General features: G+C 44.5%; 2 protein-coding genes across 6 annotated transcripts in view; both read left to right on the top strand.

Annotated features, from left to right (window-relative positions):
• LOC109400400 (protein phosphatase PP2A 55 kDa regulatory subunit) overlaps positions 1–11,487 on the top strand; it is a 153,365-nt gene extending 141,878 nt beyond the window's left edge. For all 5 annotated transcript variants that reach the window (XM_062846585.1, XM_029859957.2, XM_019672911.3 and 2 more), the window contains 2 exons: positions 2,107–2,916; positions 8,905–11,487. In XM_062846585.1, coding sequence (XP_062702569.1) covers positions 2,107–2,916; positions 8,905–9,273 — 1,179 coding nt within the window. In that variant the 3' untranslated portion in view covers positions 9,274–11,487. The remainder of the gene's footprint in view (positions 1–2,106; positions 2,917–8,904) is intronic.
• Positions 11,488–18,183: 6,696 nt separating this feature from the next.
• LOC109400412 (allantoicase) lies at positions 18,184–19,857 on the top strand. The gene is made up of 2 exons (XM_019672926.3): positions 18,184–18,707; positions 18,770–19,857. The coding sequence occupies exons 1-2, from the start codon at positions 18,642–18,644 to the stop codon at positions 19,829–19,831; spliced, it is 1,128 nt and encodes a 375-aa protein (XP_019528471.3). The 5' UTR covers positions 18,184–18,641; the 3' UTR covers positions 19,832–19,857.
• The last annotated feature ends 4,033 nt before the right edge of the window (positions 19,858–23,890 follow it).

The raw sequence follows: 23,890 nt of genomic DNA, 5'->3' as shown, positions 1-23,890 counted from the left end.
ACGAATGACTGAATGGCTGCCAAGCAAACACACAAACTAAAGCGACATATGTTCTCTGCTGACTGTCTTCGAATGTGGAAGAAGATAAAAAGTGGAAATCAGGAACCCTGGTTTTGTGGTTTGCTTCTTTGACATCATGTTGTTGAGTTGAGCAAAAATTATAAAAATCGTGAAAGTATAATATGTCCTAAAAACTAGCTTTTTAAGGACAGACTTGTTAGAATCCCAAAATGGCCGTCACAATGAGCGACTTTGGGACCTACTCATGATTTCGAGCGCACAAATCTCTTCGCAAACAAAACCAGCGCACCTGATCTTATTTTAAGCTTATTAAATACAAATGAGCAAGAACAGAATAATAAAATTCACTGTTGTTTGAGCGTTCTTTGTCATTATCTGCTAACGAAAAAACAAAGCGTTGTTGCCGTGCCTTCTTTGTTGCCTATTTTTCGCTTGCGGTGTCATATTCTGCGTACACTGCATTTGATAGGAAATTCAAAAATCTTTCGAATGAGGGTCAAAAAACTGCGATAAGTTTCACCATTTTCAAGCTATAGCCATTTAAGGCAATAAGAGTCAAAAACATGTAAAGTTCAATAACTACGTAACGGTTGAGATTTGACCATGTGCGAAGAACATTTTTTTCACTATCACTCTATCACCCTTTAAAAAGTTTGCACTCAGGAACCTAACACCCTGTATATCAAATCTGAAGTGAGCAGCTACCAAAGTTGAAGTTCTTTATGTTAGTTTTTTGTTCCCGAGGGCTACCCATGAAGATCCATGATTGTTTACTGTGAAGATGTTACAATACATGTAGGTATCAGATGTGTGTAGTGTGTATATGCAATGATAAATGAACGCAATATTTTGAAATTTAGTAAAGTTCGATGAACTGTGACGAAGATATTCACACGCCAATCATCGTTTTCCGTTCATTCAACGTCCTAGAGAAAAGTCCGTGCGTAACCATGTGGATTATCTGCTATCACACAGGCACTGGTCCATGATCACACCAGACCATGTGACGTGAACAAATACCAGCTTTCTAACAAAATTAGCTTTTAAAAAGCAACCACCCACTTGCTTCCGAGCTTAGCTTACCCCCACCGGGGAATTCAATCGATTTGAAAACCTCAGCAGAATTGCTGCCCATTCAAAACGGAACCACCAGCTATTCGCCTTGACGGAGGCTCTCTGAGAGAATTGCGGTTGCGTGAAAACAATTTTTTTTAACATGGGAAAGGATAGGAGCTGCATTTTCAAATGCTTCTAATTCTTTATAGAAATTTTTTCAAGCAAAACGTTCTTAATGTTATCGAATGAGATTTTGATGCGCTATGTTATAGACATAACATTGTAATTTAAAAACTTTTGTCTAAAACCAGCTATAATGTAGCTAATTGAAATTATATTGCAAAACATTACCACTTTTTTCAATCTGAAGTCCCTAAAATATTTTAGAAGCATTTGAAAATGCAGCTCCTATCCTTTCCCATGTTAAAAAAAATTGATTTCACGCACAGCGCAATTCTCTCAGAGAGCCTCCGTCAAGGCGAATAGAGCAAAGCCAAAGAGAGCTTTCTATGTTCTACTTTCTGCAAAGTACACGTACATGTCAGCTTTGCCACGTCTGATGCCCTTCCTCCACCGCGTCGCGTCGTCGTGCTCGGCTTGCAGCGTCTGCTGCATGCAAGAAAAAAAGTTCATGTCGCGTGTCTCTTAAAAGTTCAATAATTAATAAATGATGTGCTTCAGCGTCCTTGCCCTGGTTTTTCGGCATAATGTGACTTCCCCATTCCGATACTCACTCTACGTTGTTGCTACATTTGTTAGATTTAATTAAATATTATTATTCAGGATTCAAATTTAAATTTAGAAACATCAGTTAATAAAAATGGAGAATGAATTATAGCACTATTTTATGCTTAACCGTTTCAATTTGAATCAATGGAAGCAACATCCTTCGTCTAATTAAAGAAAAAGACTAAATCAGAGAAACACAGAGACCACAGACACAGGGCCAGGGGCATCTATGTGAATTTCAGATATTTCCTAACAATTGATCTCCAAAATAACCAATTTTTTTCTTCTCTTCCCCTACAGAGAGATCCTGCCTCGAAATCTTCGACCCCGCGGCGCGGCGAGTACAACGTCTATTCCACCTTCCAGTCACACGAGCCCGAGTTCGACTACCTAAAATCACTAGAAATAGAGGAAAAAATCAACAAGATCCGGTGGCTGAAACGCAAGAACCAGTCGCACTTCCTCCTGTCGACCAACGACAAAACGATAAAACTCTGGAAGGTCTCGGAACGGGACAAACGGGTCGAGGGTTACAACACGCGGGAAGACAATGGGAGCGTACGTGATCCGTCGTCGATCAGTGCGCTGCGGGTGCCATCGATCAAACCGATGGATCTGATGGTGGAGGCGTCGCCCCGTCGGATCTTTGCCAACGCTCACACCTACCACATCAACTCGATATCGGTCAACTCGGACCAGGAGACGTACCTGTCGGCGGACGACCTCCGGCTCAACCTGTGGCACCTGGAGATTACCGACCAGAGCTTCAACATCGTCGACATCAAGCCGGCCAACATGGAGGAACTGACGGAGGTCATCACGGCGGCCGAGTTCCATCCGACCGAGTGCAACGTGTTCGTCTACTCGAGCAGTAAGGGTACAATTAGGTTATGTGATATGCGCTCGTCCGCCCTCTGCGACCGGCACGCGAAACTGTTCGAGGAACCGGAGGACGTGGACATCACCAACAAGAGCTTTTTCCGCGAGATTATCAGCTCGATCAGCGACGTCAAGCTGAGCAACACCGGCCGGTACATGATTTCCCGAGATTATCTGAGTATTAAGGTGTGGGATCTGCACATGGAGACGAAACCTATCGAGACGTATCCGGTGAGTATGCTTGTTTGTTTGTATGTTTTTTTTTTGGGGAATTGTCTCGTGATATTTCTGTAATGTATGTATCGCGGTTGTAGACTATGCCATATAGAAGGCGGGACAAGTGTAAATAGTTTTCCTCTTTTCATTCCACGATGTCCTATAGAGCGTTAATAGCATAACAATCAGTGATGCTTCCTATAGTACTACTCGCTCTTCTTTATGTAGAGCTCGCCCATCTTTATGTAAAAGAAATGGATTGTTCAAGAGGCAATCACCAAACAAGGATAATAATGAAGCTAACGGGGTAATCCCTGTCCATGGACATCATGCAAACGTTATGGTTTAACCAATTTGCGGAAAAAGCCCCTCCTCGATGATCTCCTCCAACATCTCTAAAGACTGCTCTGTAGGAGCCCACCCGTTCATTTCGCCTCTTCCTCAGTTCGTGATCGCTGCATCTGCTGCCTAGTCCGTAGGAAGGTGCGGCGCAAGTATACAATCGCTTGAGTCCACCAGTAAGCCGGTGATCTCCTATTTCTAGGGTGGACTTGCCTAGGCATGGTTGCATCGCTCGCACGCGAGAGCACCTGCTACCAGCTCGTCCCCACTTTGAACGAGTAGGTCTCGGTCACATCTGAGCGTCTCTCTAAATACCTCGTCGTTGAAGTATGATGTCTTCCATCTTCGAGGGCTTGGCTTTGGCCTAGTCGCCTCGCCTCATTATCTAGCCGCTGCCTGCTGTTGTTGTATTTGTATTATCAATCCAGTCAAAACCAGGAATATGGTGCGAGCGAAAATCATTTTTTCTTCAAATTCATGCATCGGACTAACTTCGAAAGTGGTGCGCTGTGTAGATCATCAGGTCTGCTAAACGTATTTGGAGAAAAATAGATTTTCGCTCGCACCAAATCCCGGGTTTCGACTGGATTGATAATAGTCGATACTGTAGCAAACCGCCAGGAGGTCGCATGAGTGTTGTCATCGTCTACCATCCAGTTCGAACTACTTGTTAGGCCAGGGTTACAAAATGTGTAGCGCCGAAAAGGCTTCGTACACAAATTACGTAACGCAATAGGGGGAGGGAGGGAGTCTAGCCGTCTAGCGTAGCGTTAAAATTCATGCATTTTTTTGAGGTTTTGAATTTTGCAAGGGGGGGGGGGGGGGAGAGGGCTTGAAATGGTCAATTTTAGCGTTACGTAATTTGTGTACCATGCCTAATCGACTCCATTCAGACTAAAGCTACCTATAGTAAAACGGCTTCCCCATTCCACGGTCCAGACATTGAAGTTATCGGCTATTACTATCGGCTTCGGTCCAGTCAGCACGGTCGTCATACTGTTCAGCATGAGCGTAAACTGATCGATCGACCAACGTGGAAACGCATAGCAGCTACTACAAAACAAGACCCCGTTTACATACTTTGGCCACTTCGAAGCCCTCGTAAGTAGTAGACACCAACTCCTGGACGGGGTATTCATCAGTCGTCCATATCGCCGCCATTTTTCCGGCCCCATCCGAGGCCCAATTGCCGTTACCGGCGGATACTCGGTATGGGTTCGCTATAATGAGGCTATCCGCTGCCCATGATCGCATATCAGTCCCATCTTTGCTGGGTTTCCTATTCATATGGGACTATTATGCGATCATAGGCAGTCCGTCCCCCACTCAGCAACTGCCTGACAAAGAAGTTGCTGGACTGCTTCACAGCCGTTCAGGCTCAACTACGTTACCTGCACTGTGATTTGTCAGCTGTGGCTCTTCTGAGGCCGGGCTATTTGAACCACCCGCATAATGGATGCCTGTTGTTCACGGATTTCCCGGTACAATAGTACTTTATACGATGTACAACGTGGTTTCTTATGCGACTCCTGGTTGTCTGGGTACGCACCAGCCTACCTAAATCCACGCTACTTTATCGAACTTTTTTACGTCCGCCACCAGTAGCTGAACCAAAGCTACCTGTGGCTGTGACCCTGCCGGCTCCTTCCGTAGCCTAACAGCTGCGATGGTCACCTGCACCTCGCACTGTTGCCGCAGTGCCGTGACGAGCTTTTCCGCTTCGGTGACCTCGTCTAGGTTTTTCACCTTTAGAGTCACCTCTTGTGTGAGAGCCCTCATCTCTACTCCTTCGCCAAAGACTTTTGTGTAGGCGGTGTTCTAGCGCTCCTTATTGCGCTTTAGTTGCAGAATCATCTCGTCCGTACAAGTTCGTCTGATACTGCACACGTCGGCTCCCAGATCCACGAGTCGGCTCCCAGTCGCTTCGCATCGCCTTCAAGACGTCCGAGTACTTCGACTGTTCGGTCTTGATGTTGAGCGCGTAGCCTTTCTCACGCTTGGCCCCTACTTTTTTACGCCTTCGATGTCCCTAGGTAACTGCGGCTTTATCTTCTTCTTCCGCTCGACCTTTGTCCAAGAAGGGTCCTCCCCTTTTTTGTCCTACTCTGTGGTTGCTGAGGGCCTACCAATGGTCGCAATCCCTTGTTCCCATCATTCCGTGACGGGCCAGCCTTTTCAGGCTCACCCTTCCCCGCTTTCCGGGACACCTGGCTGGGGTCCGACTTGCAGGCATTACTGCTGACCTTCGGGGTTAGTATTCGCCTAGCCTTGTGGGCACCGCCAGATTGCTCCACACCTGACGGCTGCCTCATCCGCTTCTGCGAGTGCTCATCACGAGCAGCCGCATCCACCACACGTCTTGGACTACCTGCGAAAGCGAAGGCCTCCGTCTGGGTAGACTTCGTGATTTTTTCTTTCATAGGCTCCGCCGCTGCTGCAGTCTTCGCGAATCTCACGTGATCGTGCTTCGACCATCGACTTACGAAGTCGCAACAGGGCCGTTTTCAGGTCCTTACTAATGTTGAACTTCGTAGACGCAAAGTTGATGATCTTGCCAAGCTGCTGCTCAGCCACCTCGATTGCGGGCAGTGCTTCTCTTTTTTGGTTGATGGCCCTCAACAACCACGTTTCGCCCAGTATCTACACCGGCTGGCTTATCAGGCCACGGGACTGTGATCCCTGCTCCCCCACAAAGGCAGCCCTCGGCTTCTTGATTCATGCACCTATCTCGATCTTGATGCCACCATCGGCCGCCATTTAGCTACCAAGACATTGTAAGCTTTGAGCATGAGCATGAGAATGATTGACTGCCCGCGGTTGCTCCTCTGTTATTGCAAGGACAACTGCATTTACATAAAGAACCAACAGATGGTGCTTGGGACAAGCCTTCTCTTCATTGTGAAAGGCTGGAATCCCAATACTTTTCAATAAGCAATACCAGCGCCGGCCGCGTCCGTATGTAGGTCAATTGAGGATAGGGAAGGAAGTGATGACGTGATTCTCGCTTAGGCCAATAACCGAGGAATTCTCTGCGTTACTACGAAAAATCACTAGGAGTTTAGATACGGGAAGGGAAGATGTGTTAGGGGTTTTGTCTTGGTAAACAAATTGCTACAATCATCGGACCGATTCTTGTTTTGATATGAACAATGCACTCGCGAAAAATTCCCTTTAAAATCGTCCTCACATACGCGTAATTTTCAGGGAATGTTAATTGATGATCACTTTTTCATGCGAAAGCAAGCTAAAAAAAATCCTATCGCGCTTCTCCACTCCGCTTGGAAGCAGAAGCCTTTAGTCCATTTCACACAAAAATGAACTGAACGCGACGTTTAGCCTAGCTTGGACTATTAGCTACCACATTGTAGGCTTTCTACATTGTCTACTGCTTGCCCAGCTACCGTGAAGCTTGAAGGGTTGATCGTGTTGACATCCAACGATTTTGTCTTATTGACGTTGATGGCAAGATCTGCCACTGAGGAGCGATAGAAGGATCATCGAGCTTAGGGTACGGCCAGAGTGGACGCGTCACGCGACGCGACGCGAATTTTCCATACGATTTGACAGCTCTTTATTATTGATTGTTATTCCTTTGCGTGCAAATTTCAGCGCTGCGCCGCGTTGCGCGCCCACTCTGGCCGGTACCTTACTCTGCGATTCAGAACTCCGTTAGGCAAAGAGCAACGTCATCAGCTAATTTGAAGTCATTTAGTTGCTTCATGGTAATGGCCTTCCACAACAACCCACGATTTGGTTCACGATCAATCACACCTACCAGGATCTCGTCGATTACGACAAGGAACAGAAGCGGTGATAGTGTACATCCTTGCCTCATTCCAGTGACGACCTTGCGTTACTCCAGCGACGGTCGGACAAGACACCGTTGTTCAATACTCTGTACGAAAATGGCCCATATTGTGCTTGAATAAGGCCGATGATTTTCTCAGGGACACCTTTGCACCTGAGGGCTCCTCACATAGTTTCGTGGTTAAAACGGTCGAAAGCTTTTTTCGTAATCAATGAACACCAGGTAGAGATACTTTTGGAATGTATTGATTTACTCCAAGATGATACGGAGCGTGACAAGGTGGTCCACACTAGCCAGGATCGTCCGGCACGCAATCCTGCTTGCTGATGTGTTGCGTCTGTCTTCTCCTGTATCCGGATTGATGATCACTTTGTAGAGAACATTTGGAACGATACACAGTAACATGATGCCCCGCTAATTATCACATATACTGCCCATGATCTCATATCAGTTCCATATTTGCTGGATTTCCTATTCATATGGGACAATTATGCGATCATAGGCAGTATAGTCAGGTCATCCTTTTTGGGTATCTTTACTAAGACGCCTTGCATCCAGTCGGCCGGAAATGTCACGGTTACAGTAGTTATGCAAATACTATGGAGTCAGATTTGTGAACCTTGATTGATATACGATCGATCCCCAAGGCTCTGTTCGAATTCATGTTATGAAGAGCTATTTCTATCTCCTGCAAGCAATGATAGAGCCTCGGTGTTGACACGGGTATTGCGTCGAACCCTTGGCGGATCATGCTGAGATGTTGGTGACGTGACCGACACTTAAAAAAGGATTCCAAAGTGCTCGAATCAGCGTTTCAGCTGGTCAATCAGGTCGGGCAATAGCTGACCGGACGTATCTTTCACGGGGATCAGCTTAGTCCCACGAAGGCGACGTGAAACATCGTAGTGGAGACAAATGTCGCCAGTATTTGCGCCTTTTTCGTCTTCGTCTGCTATGGAGTCTGCACACGCCCCATTGTCCCGTCTACAGGAACGTTTCACTTCCTTCTCGAAAGTCGAATAGGCGCCGTCCACAAATTACGTAACGCTCTAGGGGGAGGGGGGGGGGGGGAGTATGGCCAAGCGTTACGGCTCATACAAAAATTTAAGGATTTTCATACAAAAAAGCGTTACGGAGGGGGAGGGGGGTCCAAAATTGACGATTTTAGCGTTACGTAATAAATGGATGCTGCCAGCGCTGACGGGCTACGGCTTTGGCTCCTCTTGTTTTCGCTCGCTTTAACGCGGCTTTGGCGTTCCTTCGCTCCTCTATCGTCCTCCAGGTGCCATCTATGATCCTCTGCTTTATTTGTGTGCGTAACTCACCCAAACTATTCTAGCCGGTGACGATAAACGTGTTCTTGATGGCGCTTCATTGATCGTCTACGTTTCCACCTTCCGGAATATCCGCAGCACGGTTCTCCAGCTTCTTCACGAAGGACTTTTTTCAGCAGCGTCTTCCTGTAGGCGTGTGTTGAACCTGTGCCCGATTTTCTACTGTCGATTTTTTTGGGAAAATTAGGTTGAGAAAATGTGTTAACTCTATGGTGGCTCCAATAGAGGAGGGAACTCAGAGCTGCCAGTTCATACGTAAATTGTTGGGAAGACTAGAGATGCTAACTTTCTGATATGACCGTTACAAGGACGTTATATAGAGATTGTGAAGAAGAAATCATTGGGGCATCCTCCAATGCGATGGCTTGCACTAAATATAATAGGTAGGTAGTATGATCTTGGTTGTATAAATGGCTGCAACATGTATAAAATAATGAGATCGTGGTGTTTCTGCTGTTTTGATACTTGTGACAGTTATGTCAGAAAATTCTAAAACTTCTACCTTTTTCCACCCCACAGGTGCATGAATACCTCCGCACGAAGCTGTGCTCACTGTACGAGAACGACTGCATCTTCGACAAGTTCGAGTGCTGCTGGAACGGCAACGACAGTTCGATCATGACCGGCAGCTACAACAACTTCTTCCGCGTGTTCGACCGCAACAGCAAGAAGGACGTCACGCTGGAAGCGTCCCGGGACATCATCAAGCCGAAGACGGTGCTCAAGCCGCGAAAGGTCTGTACCGGCGGCAAGCGGAAAAAAGACGAAATCAGCGTGGACTGTTTGGACTTCAACAAGAAGATCCTGCACACCGCTTGGCACCCGCTCGAGAACATCATCGCCGTCGCCGCTACCAATAATCTATTTATATTTCAGGATAAGTTTTAGCTAATAGTAAGCGTAGTAGTAATAATCAATTATAAATGTGTAGGCTGAAACAGAAAGAAAAAACAATGTTGTGTGAACTCTGATGGAAACAGACATTGGTGAGCAAACAAAAAAAAAAAAAAAGAACGCGGTGATCGAGCGATGGGTTGAGTGTCGTCCGTCATAGGGGTATGCAGAGAGGCGGAAAGTGGTAAGAAACACACAAACAAACACAGATTTAAGTATTGAGAGCAAAGCAGGAAAGGGACACACGGAAAGAACGCGAGAGAGATGAATTCGAGAGAAAGAGAAACGTAATAATAGCGTAAACATTATAGAATCATAATGGTATATTTCGAATCTAGAAATGATACAAATGAAAAAAAAAAGTGGGGGAAGAAGAAAGGCGAGATTATGAAATTAAACAAAAAGGAACACAACAAAACAATGTGAAAGCTTTTTATAATATACCATACAACAAATAGAAACACGGAGAAATGCCGAAATGGGAGAAAAGAAACAACTCACTTACAAAACAATACAAAAAAGTACACTTAAACAGCAGCTGCAAGCGGAAGGGAAGGTCGAAAGGGAACAAAGTGAAGATCAGCAGACAGACAGGCAAAGTGAAAGGGGTTGTGTGTCATTGGTTGAAGGAGATACGATTAGAATATTCTCAAAATGTATTGTATTTGATTGTTTATCAATAGTTTCACTATTGAAACAAGTAGTTAGCAGTTTGGTCTACGTAAACCTCATTCCTATCATATTCTAAAAAGTATTGTACATATGATGTTCATCTAATTCCGTTTGTCTCAATTTAGCCAAAATCGGACTTTAGAGCAACCATGAGAAGTAAAGTGTTGAAGCTTTACGTTTCAGACTTTGTGGATAGATCAAAGAAACAATAAATTCTAGTGTTCTCTTTCTGTTTAAAGCACTCCACTTTTTAAAGGAATTGCCAATAAAATTCTTGCGAGAGTTCTGTCAAACAAACTGGGCCATTATGTTTTGTTAGGCTTAAACTGGTGAGCTCGTTCCACATGGCTAGCAATAATTAATTGATCGTTTATTGGACATTGCATCTCAGTTACTGGCAAAGATAATTCAGTCAGAATCACCAAATTTTCTGTTAAATAATACCGTAGTTTCCAGCATTTTCCATGCCGGTCACCTCATTGATATTTCACTTGTGGTGTTCCCTAACCTTATTCAAAATTAATGTACAAAAATAATAAGGTAATTTCACATGAAAAAAAAACGTCGCTTATTCAAATTAGAGCACAATTTTATGACAATCATCAAACTTAAATAAAGAAAAAAAACCTTTCAGGAAAATGTAGATCAATACATGTTTAAAAAAAGCCATCACATGCCTCAGAGTCAGGCAGAAGCATCGACAAAAGCCTAGGAATCAGACAGAAAATACAACTAAGATTTTTGAAGTTTCAAACCGCTTGTCTCGAGATCGTCAAAAATCGATAGTGCTCTAGATCAACCATGGGAACGAGAAGGTTAAGCAGGAACCTTTTTATACCATCCGCGCAGATATCATTATTTTTACTTTGAATGTTTATGCTAAATGCCAAATTTTAGTTCAAATGGCCATTATGCCAAATAACTTCAATCTAAATAGCTGTGCCCAAATGCCCTGACATATTTGTCTCAGTGTTGGATGACACTTGAGCTAACGTCACGAGGAGGGAACCCCATTTGGTATGATGCCGTTTAGTATAACGGCCATTTGGGGCAACCACAGAAAGGAGAGGAACTTTATGCCAGATGGCCATTATGCCAAACAACTCCAAGCAAAATAGCTGAGCCCAAATGCCTCAACATGGTTGCCCCAGTGTTGGATGACACATGAGCAAACGTCACAAGGAGAGTATCTTACTTGGTGTAAAACCGTTTAGCATAATGGCCATTCGGAATAATGTAATTAAAAAAAAAACGACTGACTATGACTGACTACACGTTGTTATGCCAAATGGTATTATGCCAAACAGTCGAAGGGGGACCTGAGTCATTCGGCATAAACCACAACAGTCAAAGGGGAACCTATGTAATTTGGCATACAGGACATTTGGCATAACAAGAAGGGTGTATTTTGGTTATGCAGAATGACCTTATCCCCGTTTCCACGAATAGTGTGTTATGGTGAATATTTTAATCTCACCTCCAGCAAATGACATACAATCCAGAATAGGCAGTTTATTATCACAAATTTATCCTTAATTAAAGATAAAATGTAGCAGGCAGAAGCAAAAAAAAGGGAAAAACAACTGAAATTTAAAATAAATGCAAAACAAACGATAACACTCACACCCAGGCAGAGAGAAAGAAGAGAAATGAGAAGAAGACAAGTGCGGCAGCAAAACAAAGCAAACAAAAAAAACGCAGCAGCAGCGCATATAAATCGTGTATGGATGCATGAATGGATGGAGACGATCAGAAAAGTGTGTGAATGTTAGCGCGTGCACCCTCGGGTTTTGAATGAAAGCGCCAGTTGTATGTAAGGTAGTTGTAAAAAATGATTAAAAACACAGGCAGGAAAACAGCAGTCCCTACATCGCCGCCGACCGCCGTCGCAACAACAGCCGAAACTGATTACGATTATGGTCAACATTAATTGATAGCGTTTAGACTTAAATTTCGATCATCCTTATCATCATCGATCGTTGTTGATCGATCAGACACGCCCAGTGCACAGTGAGGCTAAAAGGGCCCAAAAGAGGCGTTTCTGAGTGAGTCCGCTTTTTTACTACCCGGAAAAGGGCAGTGTCAAAGAACCCACATCAAAATTTAGTTAGATTCAATGGAATTGCTGTATGGGGATTATTGTATTTCCAAAACCCAATAAAAAGCCATAAGTAGTCTACTAAAGGATCATTGAAGCAAATTTTGTTGGTGCTTAGTACTTGGTTTTCTATAAAACTATTAGACGCCATTTTGGATCGCTTTCTCTCACTGTGCACTACAAGGTAACAACAAAAGCAACCGCCACAAACAGCTGACGAAAGCATCCGTGTCGTGCATTAGAATATTACAAATACGCCATCACTCCCTAATCAGAAGAAGCATCATTCATCGTTAGTTTTGTTTTTGTTTTCTTCTAAAACATTGAGTAAATAGTCCTTATCGAATGAGACATAAGTAGGAAACTACGCGCGCGCGCATTGTAATCAAAAAAACGAAAACGGCAAATCAAGAAACCCCACATACAGTAAGGTAGGTACCTACAACACAGTTAAATACTTACAGAGAGACAAACTTAAGCCCACACGATGGCGGGTAGCCATCGCGTAACTTGTTGCATTCTTTATAATTATGAACATAATAGATTATCGATTGATTAAAAGTATTTGCTTTAATTGGCCGAGGGGTCTCCAAACAAACTCCTCAGCCGACGGGATCCACTCAAAACAAAAAAAAACACAAACTCTTAAAAGGAAGGAAATTTTTCGTTTTTAAATTTTATTTTTTAAACATACAACAAAAAAGCAAGTTCCATTATTATTACATAGCAAGCAAGCAAGCAAACAAAACAAACGAAACAAACACTACAATTTATTGTAAAACGGAACACGACGCGAAGATGGAAACAGACTAAGCAAAAAAACATTCGGAAATAAGAAACGGCATCTTGGTTTGGATTGATTGATGTGAGTGAGTCACGAGAGCGAGAATGAAAGCAGCGCGGGGGTCAATTTTGAGGGAATGAATAATCTAGAAATGCCGGGGAGGGTTCGGGAAGCGCTTTTCTCGTCGTCGTCTTCGTCATCATCATCCGACCGAACGCTTTTGTTGGAACAGATATAAAATGGTGTTTTCCACTGTTACTCGGCTATAGAGGCTTCGAAATTCCTGATTTTTTTTTGGCATAAGACGATAGATGCATTTCTCAAGCTGCGTTTCTGGACGTTACTGGGTCTGTGCAGACTTCGGGAAGATACGTCGAAAATCTATGCTCCACAAATCACGCACTTGCTCACCCTCCTTCTGATGCATCAAAATCTCTGCATTCCGATCCAACTGACGTGTGCCTATACAAACAACTAGGAATTCTTATAACTGCTGGTAAGTTGATTTACAAAAGCTGCAATTTTAGTAAATGGAAATTTAAAAATAGTTCCAATTACAGAATTCACAAATACGGACATAGATGCAGTTATGTAACTAGGAATTACCAACAACTCTCAGGAAAACTGAACTTTGCTTTGCATCTGCATATTTTCCTGGAGACCTGGAAGAGGTGCTTTCACCAGAAGAAGCGGCGTTTGTCAAATACTGCAGAAGGCAAAGGCATTCATAATTAGGATATGGATAGGATGTGATGTGAATGCCAAGCACGCTGTAAGTATGGGGAAGCACGGACACGACAGAGGTGAGTACCCTTTAGAATATATTTCAAACAACAACATATGTGCGACAGAGATTCCAACTTTCAATTAGTAGAGAGGAAGTTCTTGATTTGACTGTATAGTCCAACTATTACAGACAAGGTCAAAAATTGGCATGTGTCAGACGAAATATCTGATCACAAGAAATTATTGCTTGAATGTGATACTGGTCAACAACTAAACTCCACTTGCTCGGTCCGGCATTTTCTCTGTAGTTCAAGTACGATTCGGGAGACCGTGAAAGCAACGGAATCCCACTTGTCCGCCCCCGTACACATCCTTTCAACAATGTTGTCAGGAGTGATTTTCCCACCGCATATCTCCTGCATACTTGACCTTTGCTGCGCGAAGCATAAGCAATCTTACGCTCACGCTTACTCGAGACTATTGCCGAGCTATTTGACATTAACTTCGAAAATGCCATAATCGCCATGCATGCAAGCATATTCCACGTGACTGTCGAAGTTCAGTTTGTCATCGATCCTGGTTTTCTGCAAAACGGTGAGTCGAAAAGGAGAGCGTCCAACATAGCTCTGATCCTCTCTACAAGTTCCTACCTCATGCTTAAACCGCCAGCTAAGAGTTGTGTGCTTAGCTGGTAGTGCAGCCTGGGCGCTGTTGTCCTTCTGACTTCAGCTAGATTGAGGAAGTACGACCCGAGCGTCTGTTCACCAAGGAGGTACGGCTGAAACAGCGTCTGTTCTGGCATCCAGCGGCTGAGTATGAAATGCTCCTCCACCGGAAGCTATACCTAAGGTGGCTGCCCAACCACGGTGGATAGAGGACCTTAGACCAACAACCTACTATTTCCGAAACCAAAAAACCGTTACAGAAACCGAACGGTTTTTATAACGGCAACGAATTGATTACGAACTGATTCAACGGCAACGTCTTCTAGCGCGAAATAACGGACAAGAATAAACTGGCACAACTAGCCAATGAGACATGGCGTATGACGCTTGAGATCCTAGGACGGAGCCAAGTCCGTTGGCCGCACTTTGGAGAACACAGATTGGCGTCGGGTCAAATTCTGCTATACTCTGGCCTACGAGGTAAACACGCTCCTCGCCACCATGGAGTTGGTTTCCTGATCAGCGCTCACGCCCACGCTGCGCTCATGAAGCGGAAACCTATTCATAAGAGGATGATTGTGACCAGATTCAGAACACGGGTTCGAAACCTTACCATGATCCAATGTTACGCGCCAACCGATGCTGCCTAATTGCAAGATAAAGAGAACTTTTACAGTCAACTGAATGTTGTCGTGGACAAGATTCCGAAAGGTGATATCAAGATCCTCATGGGCGACTTCAACGCGAAGGTTGGTTCCGACAACTCGGACTATGAGCACGTCTTGGGACGCCATGGTCTCGGAGAAATGAGCAAAAACGGAGAGCTGTTTGCAGAGTTTTGTGACAACAATGACATGGTGATTGGGGGATTGCTCTTTCCTCATCGACCAGTGCACAACAAAGTGACATGGGTTTCCCGTGATGGCGTCACGGAAAATCAAATCGACCACATCTGCATCAGCCGAAAATGGAGACGGAGCCTTCTTAATGTGCGGAACAAACGTCTCCTAATCGGCGAGATCCGACTGCGCATTGCTAGGATCCATCGACAAGAGGAGAAATTTGGGCGCCGTTATAACCAAGGTTATAACACACGCTGACTGGAAGACGCTGCTCTGGAGCGCCGTCAAGAACGCCTTCATCGCCACCGGCGAGAATAAGCAGTGGATCACAGATGATACCTGAAGGAAGATATAGGAGTGAAGGAACGCCAAAGCTGCGATAGAGTGAGCGAAAACACGAGGAGCCAAAGCCGTAGCCCGTCAGCGCTATTCGGCTCTCGAGATGGAAGTGAAACGCTCATGTAGACAAGACAAAAGAGCGTAGGCGAACTCCCTAGCCGAGGAAGGCGAGAAAGCCGCAAACACCGGCGACATCCGTCTCCTCTGCGATGTTTCACGTCGCCTTAGTGGGACTAAGATGAATGCTACGATGCCCGTGAAAGACACGTCTGGACAGTTACCGACCGACCCGGCTGATCAGTTGAAACGCTGGTTCGAGCACTTTGGAAATCTTTTTCAAATGTCGGTCACGCCATCAATACCTCAGCATGATCCGCCAAGGGTTCGACGCATTACCCGTGTCAACACCGAAGCTCCATCAGTGCAAGAGATAGAAACAGTTACATATCCGTAGCATGAAATCGAAAAGGACCCCAGGGGTCGATCGCATATCAGTTGAGTTGCACAAAGCTGACCCCGTAGTATCCGCACAACTACTGCATCAATTATTCTGCACCATATGGGAAACCGCAACATTTCCGGCCAACTGGATGCAAGGCGTCTTAGTAAAGGTACCCAAAAAGGGTGACCTGACTGTATGCGATAATTGGCGGGGTATCATGTTACTGTGTATTGTTCTCTAAGTTCTCTGCAAAGTAATCCTTAACCGGATACAGGAAAAGATTGACGCAACTCTCCGACGGCAGCAAGCAGGATTCCGTGCCGGACGATCCTGTGTGGACCATATTGTCACGCTCCGTATCATCCTGGAGCAAATCAATGAATTCCAAGAGTCTCTCTACCTGGTGTTCATTGATTACGAAAAAGCTTTCGACCGTCTCAATCACGTAAACTTGTGGGAAGCCCTCAGGCGCAAGGGTCTCCCTGAGAAAATCATCGGCCTCATTGAAGCTCAGTACAGAGCATTTTCGTGCAGAGTACTGTCAGACGGTGTATTGTCCGATCCCATCCGGGTCGTTGCTGGAGCGAGGCAAGGATGTAATCGACGAGATCCTGGTTGATGCGATTGACCGTGAACCACATTGTGGATTGCCCATTACCATGGAGCACCTAAATGACGTCGAATTGGCTGATGACGTTGCTCTCCTAGCTCAACGGCGCTCTGATATGCAGACCAAGCTCGATGATCTTGCCAATCGTTCCTCAGTGGCAGGTCTTACCATCAACGTCAACAAGATCAAATCGTTGGATGTAAACAAGGTCAACCCTTCCAGCTTTACGGTAGCTGGGCAATCAGTGGAGAATGTTGAAAGTTTCCAATATCTTGGTAGCCAAATGGGGATTAACACAAAAGGCCGAATCACGAAAGGCCGTAACCAGCGTAACTACCACATAAGGCCGAAAGCACAAAAGGTCGAATCACGAAAGGCCGAATGTAATGAAAGGCCGACTGTAACAAAAGGCCGCAAGTAACGAAAGGCCGAATGATAAAAGACGGACGTTAACTCGGTTTCCGTTTAGTTAAATGCTCTATCTGTTAAAAGAATGTATATAAGTGTTGTTTACGTATTACCACAGATAACAGACGTTTATGCTTATATTGGCAATGTGTGTAAAAATACTCAACAGCCATTTTGTATGTAACGAGCAGCTGAAACTCATGTGGCAATCATTTAGAGATGGCGCAGTGATCGATAGTCAGTGATCGCTTTCAAGATTGCATGCACTACGCAATTTTACATTCAAGATTGTATTCGATCTTGAATGAAAGTGGAACTTTGAACTATTTTTGCATTCAAGTTAGATGTAATGTCGCAATCAGTTGAGTAGATGGCGGTAGTGAGCCAACGTATATCGTTTTGAACATTTACACAGGATTCTGCGAAAAATTTGTACTAGCATAAACATCTGTTATCTGTGGTATTACATAATCTCAAATTGGATATTTTTTTAGTAGTTCCACTCCAACGCAAAATGCACACAAATGCGAATCATGCGGCGTAGCCGCATGGCGGTTTGTGGAACTGAGGTGGCAGAATGCCGCCGAAGTATCCGATATCCGATGCACCGGATTTGCATCGATTCGAATTCAAGGAAAACAGTAGTTCCAATAGTATGCTAGGTATAATGCAAACAGAAGTTATCTTTATTTAAGTCCGACGAGCGTCAGCGAGTACGGACAGCAAGCGTTTCTCTGATATATAGCAAACGTAGTTGTGCGGTCAGCTATTTGCCCTTTATATCATTATGTGCTGCCGTTATAAGCATATTATACCATGTTCTGTATAATTTAATATCACTATACATGTCACATTTGTAGACAGCAGTGTAGACAACTTCCAAACAGATTTGAGTAAAATGAATTTATTTTGAACAATTTTAATTTGTTTAAATGTTTTTTTCTTGTTATAGATATAATTGGTAAAAGTAATGGAAAGGAAAGGGTTAAGTAATAGAATTACTACTTTTGTAATTCGGCCTTTCGTTACTTTCGGCCTTTCGTTACATTCGGCCTTTCGTGCTTCGGCCTTTTGTTACCTTCGGCCTTTCGTGCTTTCGGCCTTTTGTGATTCGGCCTTTCGTAGTAGTCTCGCCAAATGGCGGCCGATGCCGGTACCAACCAGAGTAGTCGACGCACCAAAATCCGAATTTTCAACTCGAACGTGAAATCTGTGCTGCTGTCGGTACATTGTCAAATCTAATACTTCCGAACTGGTCACAAAAAGGTTCATTATCACGAATTGTCATTAAAGATTACCTCATCTTAACAGGTGAAGAATTGAATTCGCCAACAACCGACATTGGTCGGTTGCATCGAGAGATAAGACAGCATTCGTAGCAAACCGTCGTATCAACTGATAACCACCCGGTCTTTCATTTTTTGCGCCCCAATCTAGAGGTGGCATCCCTCAAATACGCGACACTAACGCTTAACAATTCGTTTGTTTCTCAGTACGAATATGTGTGAAACATGTAAAGAATTTTAACATGAGGTTACTTCATCCGGATTTGATTGCGTTGAGAATAATAAGGATGACCCCCAAGTGACCGCTCGTGCTGGAAGCAAGTTCACAGATTAGAAGCGGTCGCTCTCTGCTATCTCTGCTCTGGTGCGCTGCGGCGTTATGAATGTGAATTTCATTAGTTTGTAACAGTAGTAAGCTACAATCATTTGCCATTGTCAGCAATTGTTCAGTACGGTTTTGACCGTTGTTAAACACGTAAGGACAAATACGATGCCCGACGGAAAGAAGAATCTGGAGCCAGCGTTTCTGCAGCTCAGCGAACTGGCTTCCGAAGGTGTAAGTCGTTTATAGAGATGATCCCCAAAATTTAGGAAATCACATCTAACGACATTCCACAGAGCGGAGGTCGAATCTGTTTCGCCACGGACGATTGGTTTGCCCCGGCCGAATGGATGCTGAAGGACTCGGAACCGGTGTTCATCCCGGACAAGTACACCACCTACGGCAAATGGATGGACGGTTGGGAGACACGTCGCAAGCGCATTGCCGGCCATGACTGGTGTATTGTGCGATTGGCCGCGCCGACTGCAATCCAAGGCATCCTGGTAGATACGGCGCACTTTACCGGAAACTACGCTCCGCAGTTTTCGGTTCAAGGGGCTCGACTGGATCAAGCCGAGGAGGAAATGATTCCGGAACGTGGACCGGAGATGATCGGGACAGCTTGTAGGGAGCAGGACTTGAAACTGATGTCGGCTTTGAAAAGCGAACAGTGGAAAGAGATCATCCGGATGACTCCACTGCAGCCGGGTTACGAAGAAACCAGAAAGCAATACTTTTCCGTTGAAAAAAGTAACGAAGTGTTCACTCACCTAAGGGTCAATATGTACCCTGACGGAGGAATTGCTAGGCTCAGAGTATTCGGAGAAGTTCAGCCTGATTTGAACGCTCTCAAGAAGACTCAGATCGACCTGATCGGCGTTCTAAATGGCGGTCAATGTCTCAGCTATTCGAACGCTCACTATGGCCACCCTCGGAACTTGATCAAACCAAACCGCGGAGTTAACATGGGCGATGGCTGGGAAACAGCTCGGCGACTGGACCGTCCAGCAATCCTCAAGACGGACGAAAACGGTATTCTGCAAGTTCCCGGCTGTGAATGGGCCGTGTTCAAGCTCTGTGCAAAAGGAACAGTGGAAAGCGTCGTGGTCGATACTAACCATTTCAAGGGAAATTTCCCAGACAATGTGAAGATTGAAGCCGCTCTGCTGGATGATAAGGAGACTCTGCAGTCGGCTCAGTGGAAACTTTTGTTAAACAACACAAAGTTGTCGGCCCATAAAGAGCATTTGCTCAAAGAAGAAATGCTCCAGTATAAGGGACCGTGTACTTATGTGAGAATTACGATGGCACCGGATGGGGGAATCTCGCGGGTTAGGCTACTGGGAAAAGTACTGTGAGATGCGTAAATAAATAACTGGTTGCATACGGTTTGTCTAATCATTGTGAGAAATGCGTGTTGTTCGCTTTGTTCCTCGTATCGTATTGCGTCATCGTACGATTTGTTCTCGGTAAACATTTAGTGCCAGATCGTCTTATCAAGTGCAGACTAAAATATTTGTTTCTAAGTCGTATTTCTCCTGTTATTTGTTGTATTCAGTTGTATGGATAGGTAGGGTGGGGCGGGGCAAGATGAGTCGCGGGGCAAGATGGGTCAGTGCCATTTTAGGGCGCATTACTCATGTTTCGATTATGTTAATAATTTTGTTAGATGACCAGCATGAATATACAAAAGATTGGGGCATTGATTGAAAAATTATTCACTCTCATTGGAATTAAAAAATAAAATGGGTTTTAGCCATTTTTCTTATGCGATACATCCCATATAATCTCCATATAAACGGCCGCGGGGCAAGATGGGTCACCTTCAATTTTGAACGTATTTTTGGAGCATTCAAAAGTTATTTATTTTTTATTACAAGACTATCTCATAACTGACTTCAATCAAGCGGAATGAACGCTTAAAATTATAACATAAAATTATGATAATTTTTTAGTGAAAACATCGATTTTCAAGTCGCCTGAGGACCACTCGAATCGTAAAGTTTTTTATATTCCAAATAAATTTATAAAATGTTTACTAGTAGCTCTTGTTTACTCAGTATGGATATGGAGCATATATGAATGCGGAACAAATCTTATATTCTGACGTTTTTCGTTGAGAAAATGTGAATTACCTAAAAGGTGACCCATCTTGCCCCGCCCTTTTTTCACGGCGCAAAATCGATCACTTTTTAAAACTGCTTGTTTAACATCATATTTTGTATTTAATGATCTTTTTATCGACCTTTAGCATAGCTAACTAGTGTATTGAAGAGTAGCGGGCGAATACAAACCAATACGATTTGTATTTACAAAGTTATGGTGATGCATCCTTAGGTGACCCATCTTGCCCCGCCCCACCCTATAATTGGCGGAGACACGAGGAGCCTCTATGTAGCTAATCTTCGTCAAATTGGTCTATATGCCGACGGGTGTATGCGTAACAGGTATGAACATCCCGGGAGCCTCTGCAATAGCTACTTTAATGGCAAGGTTCGGAACTCCGTCGGGACCTTAGTTATGCTAAGGAATTTTTCAATCCCCGCAAATTCCTCATCAGTGACCTGCCTCTCATCGCCAGCCCCAGTTCCCTGCGATCCTACGAAAGGAGGCCAAGGACTAGGATCGCAGATAAAGCCCCTCGAGGGGGGACCAGCCCTATTTGTGATTGTTGAGGACCAATCAGTGGTCGCAACCCCCCGTTTCCTTCGATCCGCGACGGGCCGGCCTTTTCAGGCTCACTCTTCCATTTTTCCAGGACGCCTGGCTGGAGTCTTGCCAGCTTCGATATCGACCTTCGGGATTAATCCGGGAGCGGTCGCGTCGTGTACTGAGTACACGCACCATGAAAAATGCACGCTTGTGGTGCATAGCGTGAGCCTGAGCGTGGTGCCGCTGAAGGTGGTCAAATATGCGACTGCTCGAGGGTTAACAACCTAGCCTTGGGGGTGCCACCTGGTAGCTCCTCATCTGATGGCTGCCTCACATGCTTCTGCGATTGCTTGTCATAAGCAATAGCATCCGCTACACTTGTAGGGCTACCCGCGAAAGCGTAGGCCTCCATCTGGGTAGGCATCGGTTCGGAACCTTTGACTTCGCTGGTTCTGCCGCTGCCGCAGTTGCCACTAATTTCTCGCTTTAACTTTCCCTTGTGCTGCACATTTCGAAGCACTCGCAACCCTCAGGCATATTAGCCTATTAGTACATCAGCTTACCACGGTAGCTTTTGATACTTAGCCATTCCTTAGTATGAACTATGCGACACTAGCCAGCAGCAGAGCTATTGGACATCATCCGAAACAGCGATAACTATGAGGGCTCTCTTGCAGGCATAATCACCAAAGATAATCTTAATGGTTATCATCGCCCCAAGTGTTTGGCGGAGCGCTTTGAAGGCCGATATCCGTCCTTCTAGCATTTCTTCCGTCAGTCTCTGGTTGGCGGCACACTTTGTCGTGCTTGAGCTCGAGGATCATTTCACCTTCACTAGTACGCCCAATACTGCGTACGTCGACCCAAAGATTTACGAGGTAACACCAGCGGTCAATCCTGCGATGATCCCTAAGTCGTGTATGTGATGCCGCAATACCAAGCCGATTTTTACCCAGAACTGGGTGCAAACCGGTATACTGGCTATGTCCAGAAAACGCAGAACTCCGCGCATTCTACCTAAAAGCTAGAAGAAGGATGCAAAGAGCTCGCACCGATGAGTGTAGAATGGAGCGAAGTGATAAAGGGGGGCTTAAGGTGAATCGGGACGCTGTGTTATTTTTCCTATCTTCCCTCTCTTTCTAACAATTTGCCTCGCGATTTTGGAGATGGTAATCTCGATTTCTATCGCACAGATGAGGCTGAAAAACAATCAGCATATGCACTGCAAGTGAGCATACACAATGATAGATTTTTGTTCCATTATATGAAGTAGAATCTGAGATTACCATCTTAGTAGAAACAGAGCAATGGCGGATATTTCCTCGACCGTCCCGTCCGCCCTTAACTGGTGCCGAAGACCACTTTATCAAGAAGACTTGCAGCACTGCTGAAAACCGAAAGTCACTGTTAAAACCGCGCCACCACGGATGAAGGTGGAAGTATTTCGGGCCAAACATTTCTAAAGGTCAATCTGCAGAAAGAGGCTCTCTTTGGTTTCCCTCTCTTTCGTTAATATCTCAGCTGTGTATTTGAATTTTGATTGTCTCCTTGCATAGAACGATGGTCAAAACAATCGTCCTTTGATTTGTACCGCAAAAGTAGTTGAAAAGTGAATCATTACATTGTAATAATTGGCAGAGAAATCGAACAAAGACAGCCACTCAAATGCAGATAGGACCTATTGAAATGTTTGGCCTGCCAGGTCCTCGGCGTGATGGTCAAGAGTTCTAACCAGCACACTAGGTCCGTTTCCACCTTAGAGAATATGCCCAGCATGACAATGATTTGATTGCCCTTTTCCGGCTATACCAGTCGGTCAGTATGTCTGACATAGACGTATAAACTTAAAGTATTTTTAGGCAAAGTTCGTTTAATTGACAAATTGAGAGATAAATTTGTGTAAAAAATTACCTCTTGTTTTTGGTGGGATTCTAGCCCACGACTCCGTATCGCTTAGCCGGTGCTTTAACCAACTAAACCGCACTTGTTCGTAGGCCTCGAGAGTGCGAGAGATTGAAATCTAAGAGCCGAAGGAAAGATAAACGCCCTCATTCTTGTTTTCGATCGAATCCACTTTCGAACGAAAATCGTCCGCATTCCCGTTTACGCCAGCAAAATCAAATGGACTACGGATTCGAACGAACCAAATACGTTCGAAAGCGGATACGCCCGTAAACAAGAATGAGGGTGAAAGTTTTGAAAGACGGACCCGTTAAGGTGGTGCTTCAAATCTAGTTTGACTTTCTATTCCGCATAATCGTAACTTGTTCTGTGGCTTAATTGAATAAAGCGCCGGACTAGCGATACGGAGTCGTGGGTTCGAATCCCACCAAAAACAAGTGTTTTTTTTTTACAAATTCATATCTCAATTTGTCAATTAAACGTACTTTGTCTAAAATAAAGTTTTTACGTCAATATGCCCAGCAGTTCCTTCGGGAATTCAATCATCTGGAGTTTCGTCAAGATTATTTTTTTTTTCAGGAGTTCTTTTTGGCATTCATCTGGGGGTTATCTACGGAAATCCTGCGAGAATCCCCCTAGGAGTTGCGTCTGGAATTTCTCTAAAACTTCCACCAGGAGTACCTTCGAGAATTCGTCCATGAGTTCCTTCGAAAATTAATCCGAGAATTTCCCCTAGATTTTTATTTCGGAAAATCTTTCTTCAGTTTTGTTGAATTTCTTCAGAATTCCACAAGGTTGTTTTTTTTGGGGAATTCCTCTAGGATTTGCTTCGGGAATTCCCCAATGAATTTCATCAAGAATTC

Source organism: Aedes albopictus, chromosome 1 (genome assembly GCF_035046485.1).
Source record: "Aedes albopictus strain Foshan chromosome 1, AalbF5, whole genome shotgun sequence".
Taxonomy (NCBI): Eukaryota; Metazoa; Arthropoda; class Insecta; order Diptera; family Culicidae; genus Aedes; species Aedes albopictus.
This window is presented reverse-complemented; position numbering and strand designations above follow the sequence as displayed.

Bases quoted from the DNA above. Each gene is read 5' to 3' on its own strand.
- LOC109400412 (XM_019672926.3), top strand. From the start codon at position 18,642: ATGCCCGACGGAAAGAAGAATCTGGAGCCAGCGTTTCTGCAGCTCAGC. The intron at 18,708-18,769 runs GTAAGTCGTTTA...GACATTCCACAG, and splicing joins GCGAACTGGCTTCCGAAGGT to AGCGGAGGTCGAATCTGTTT.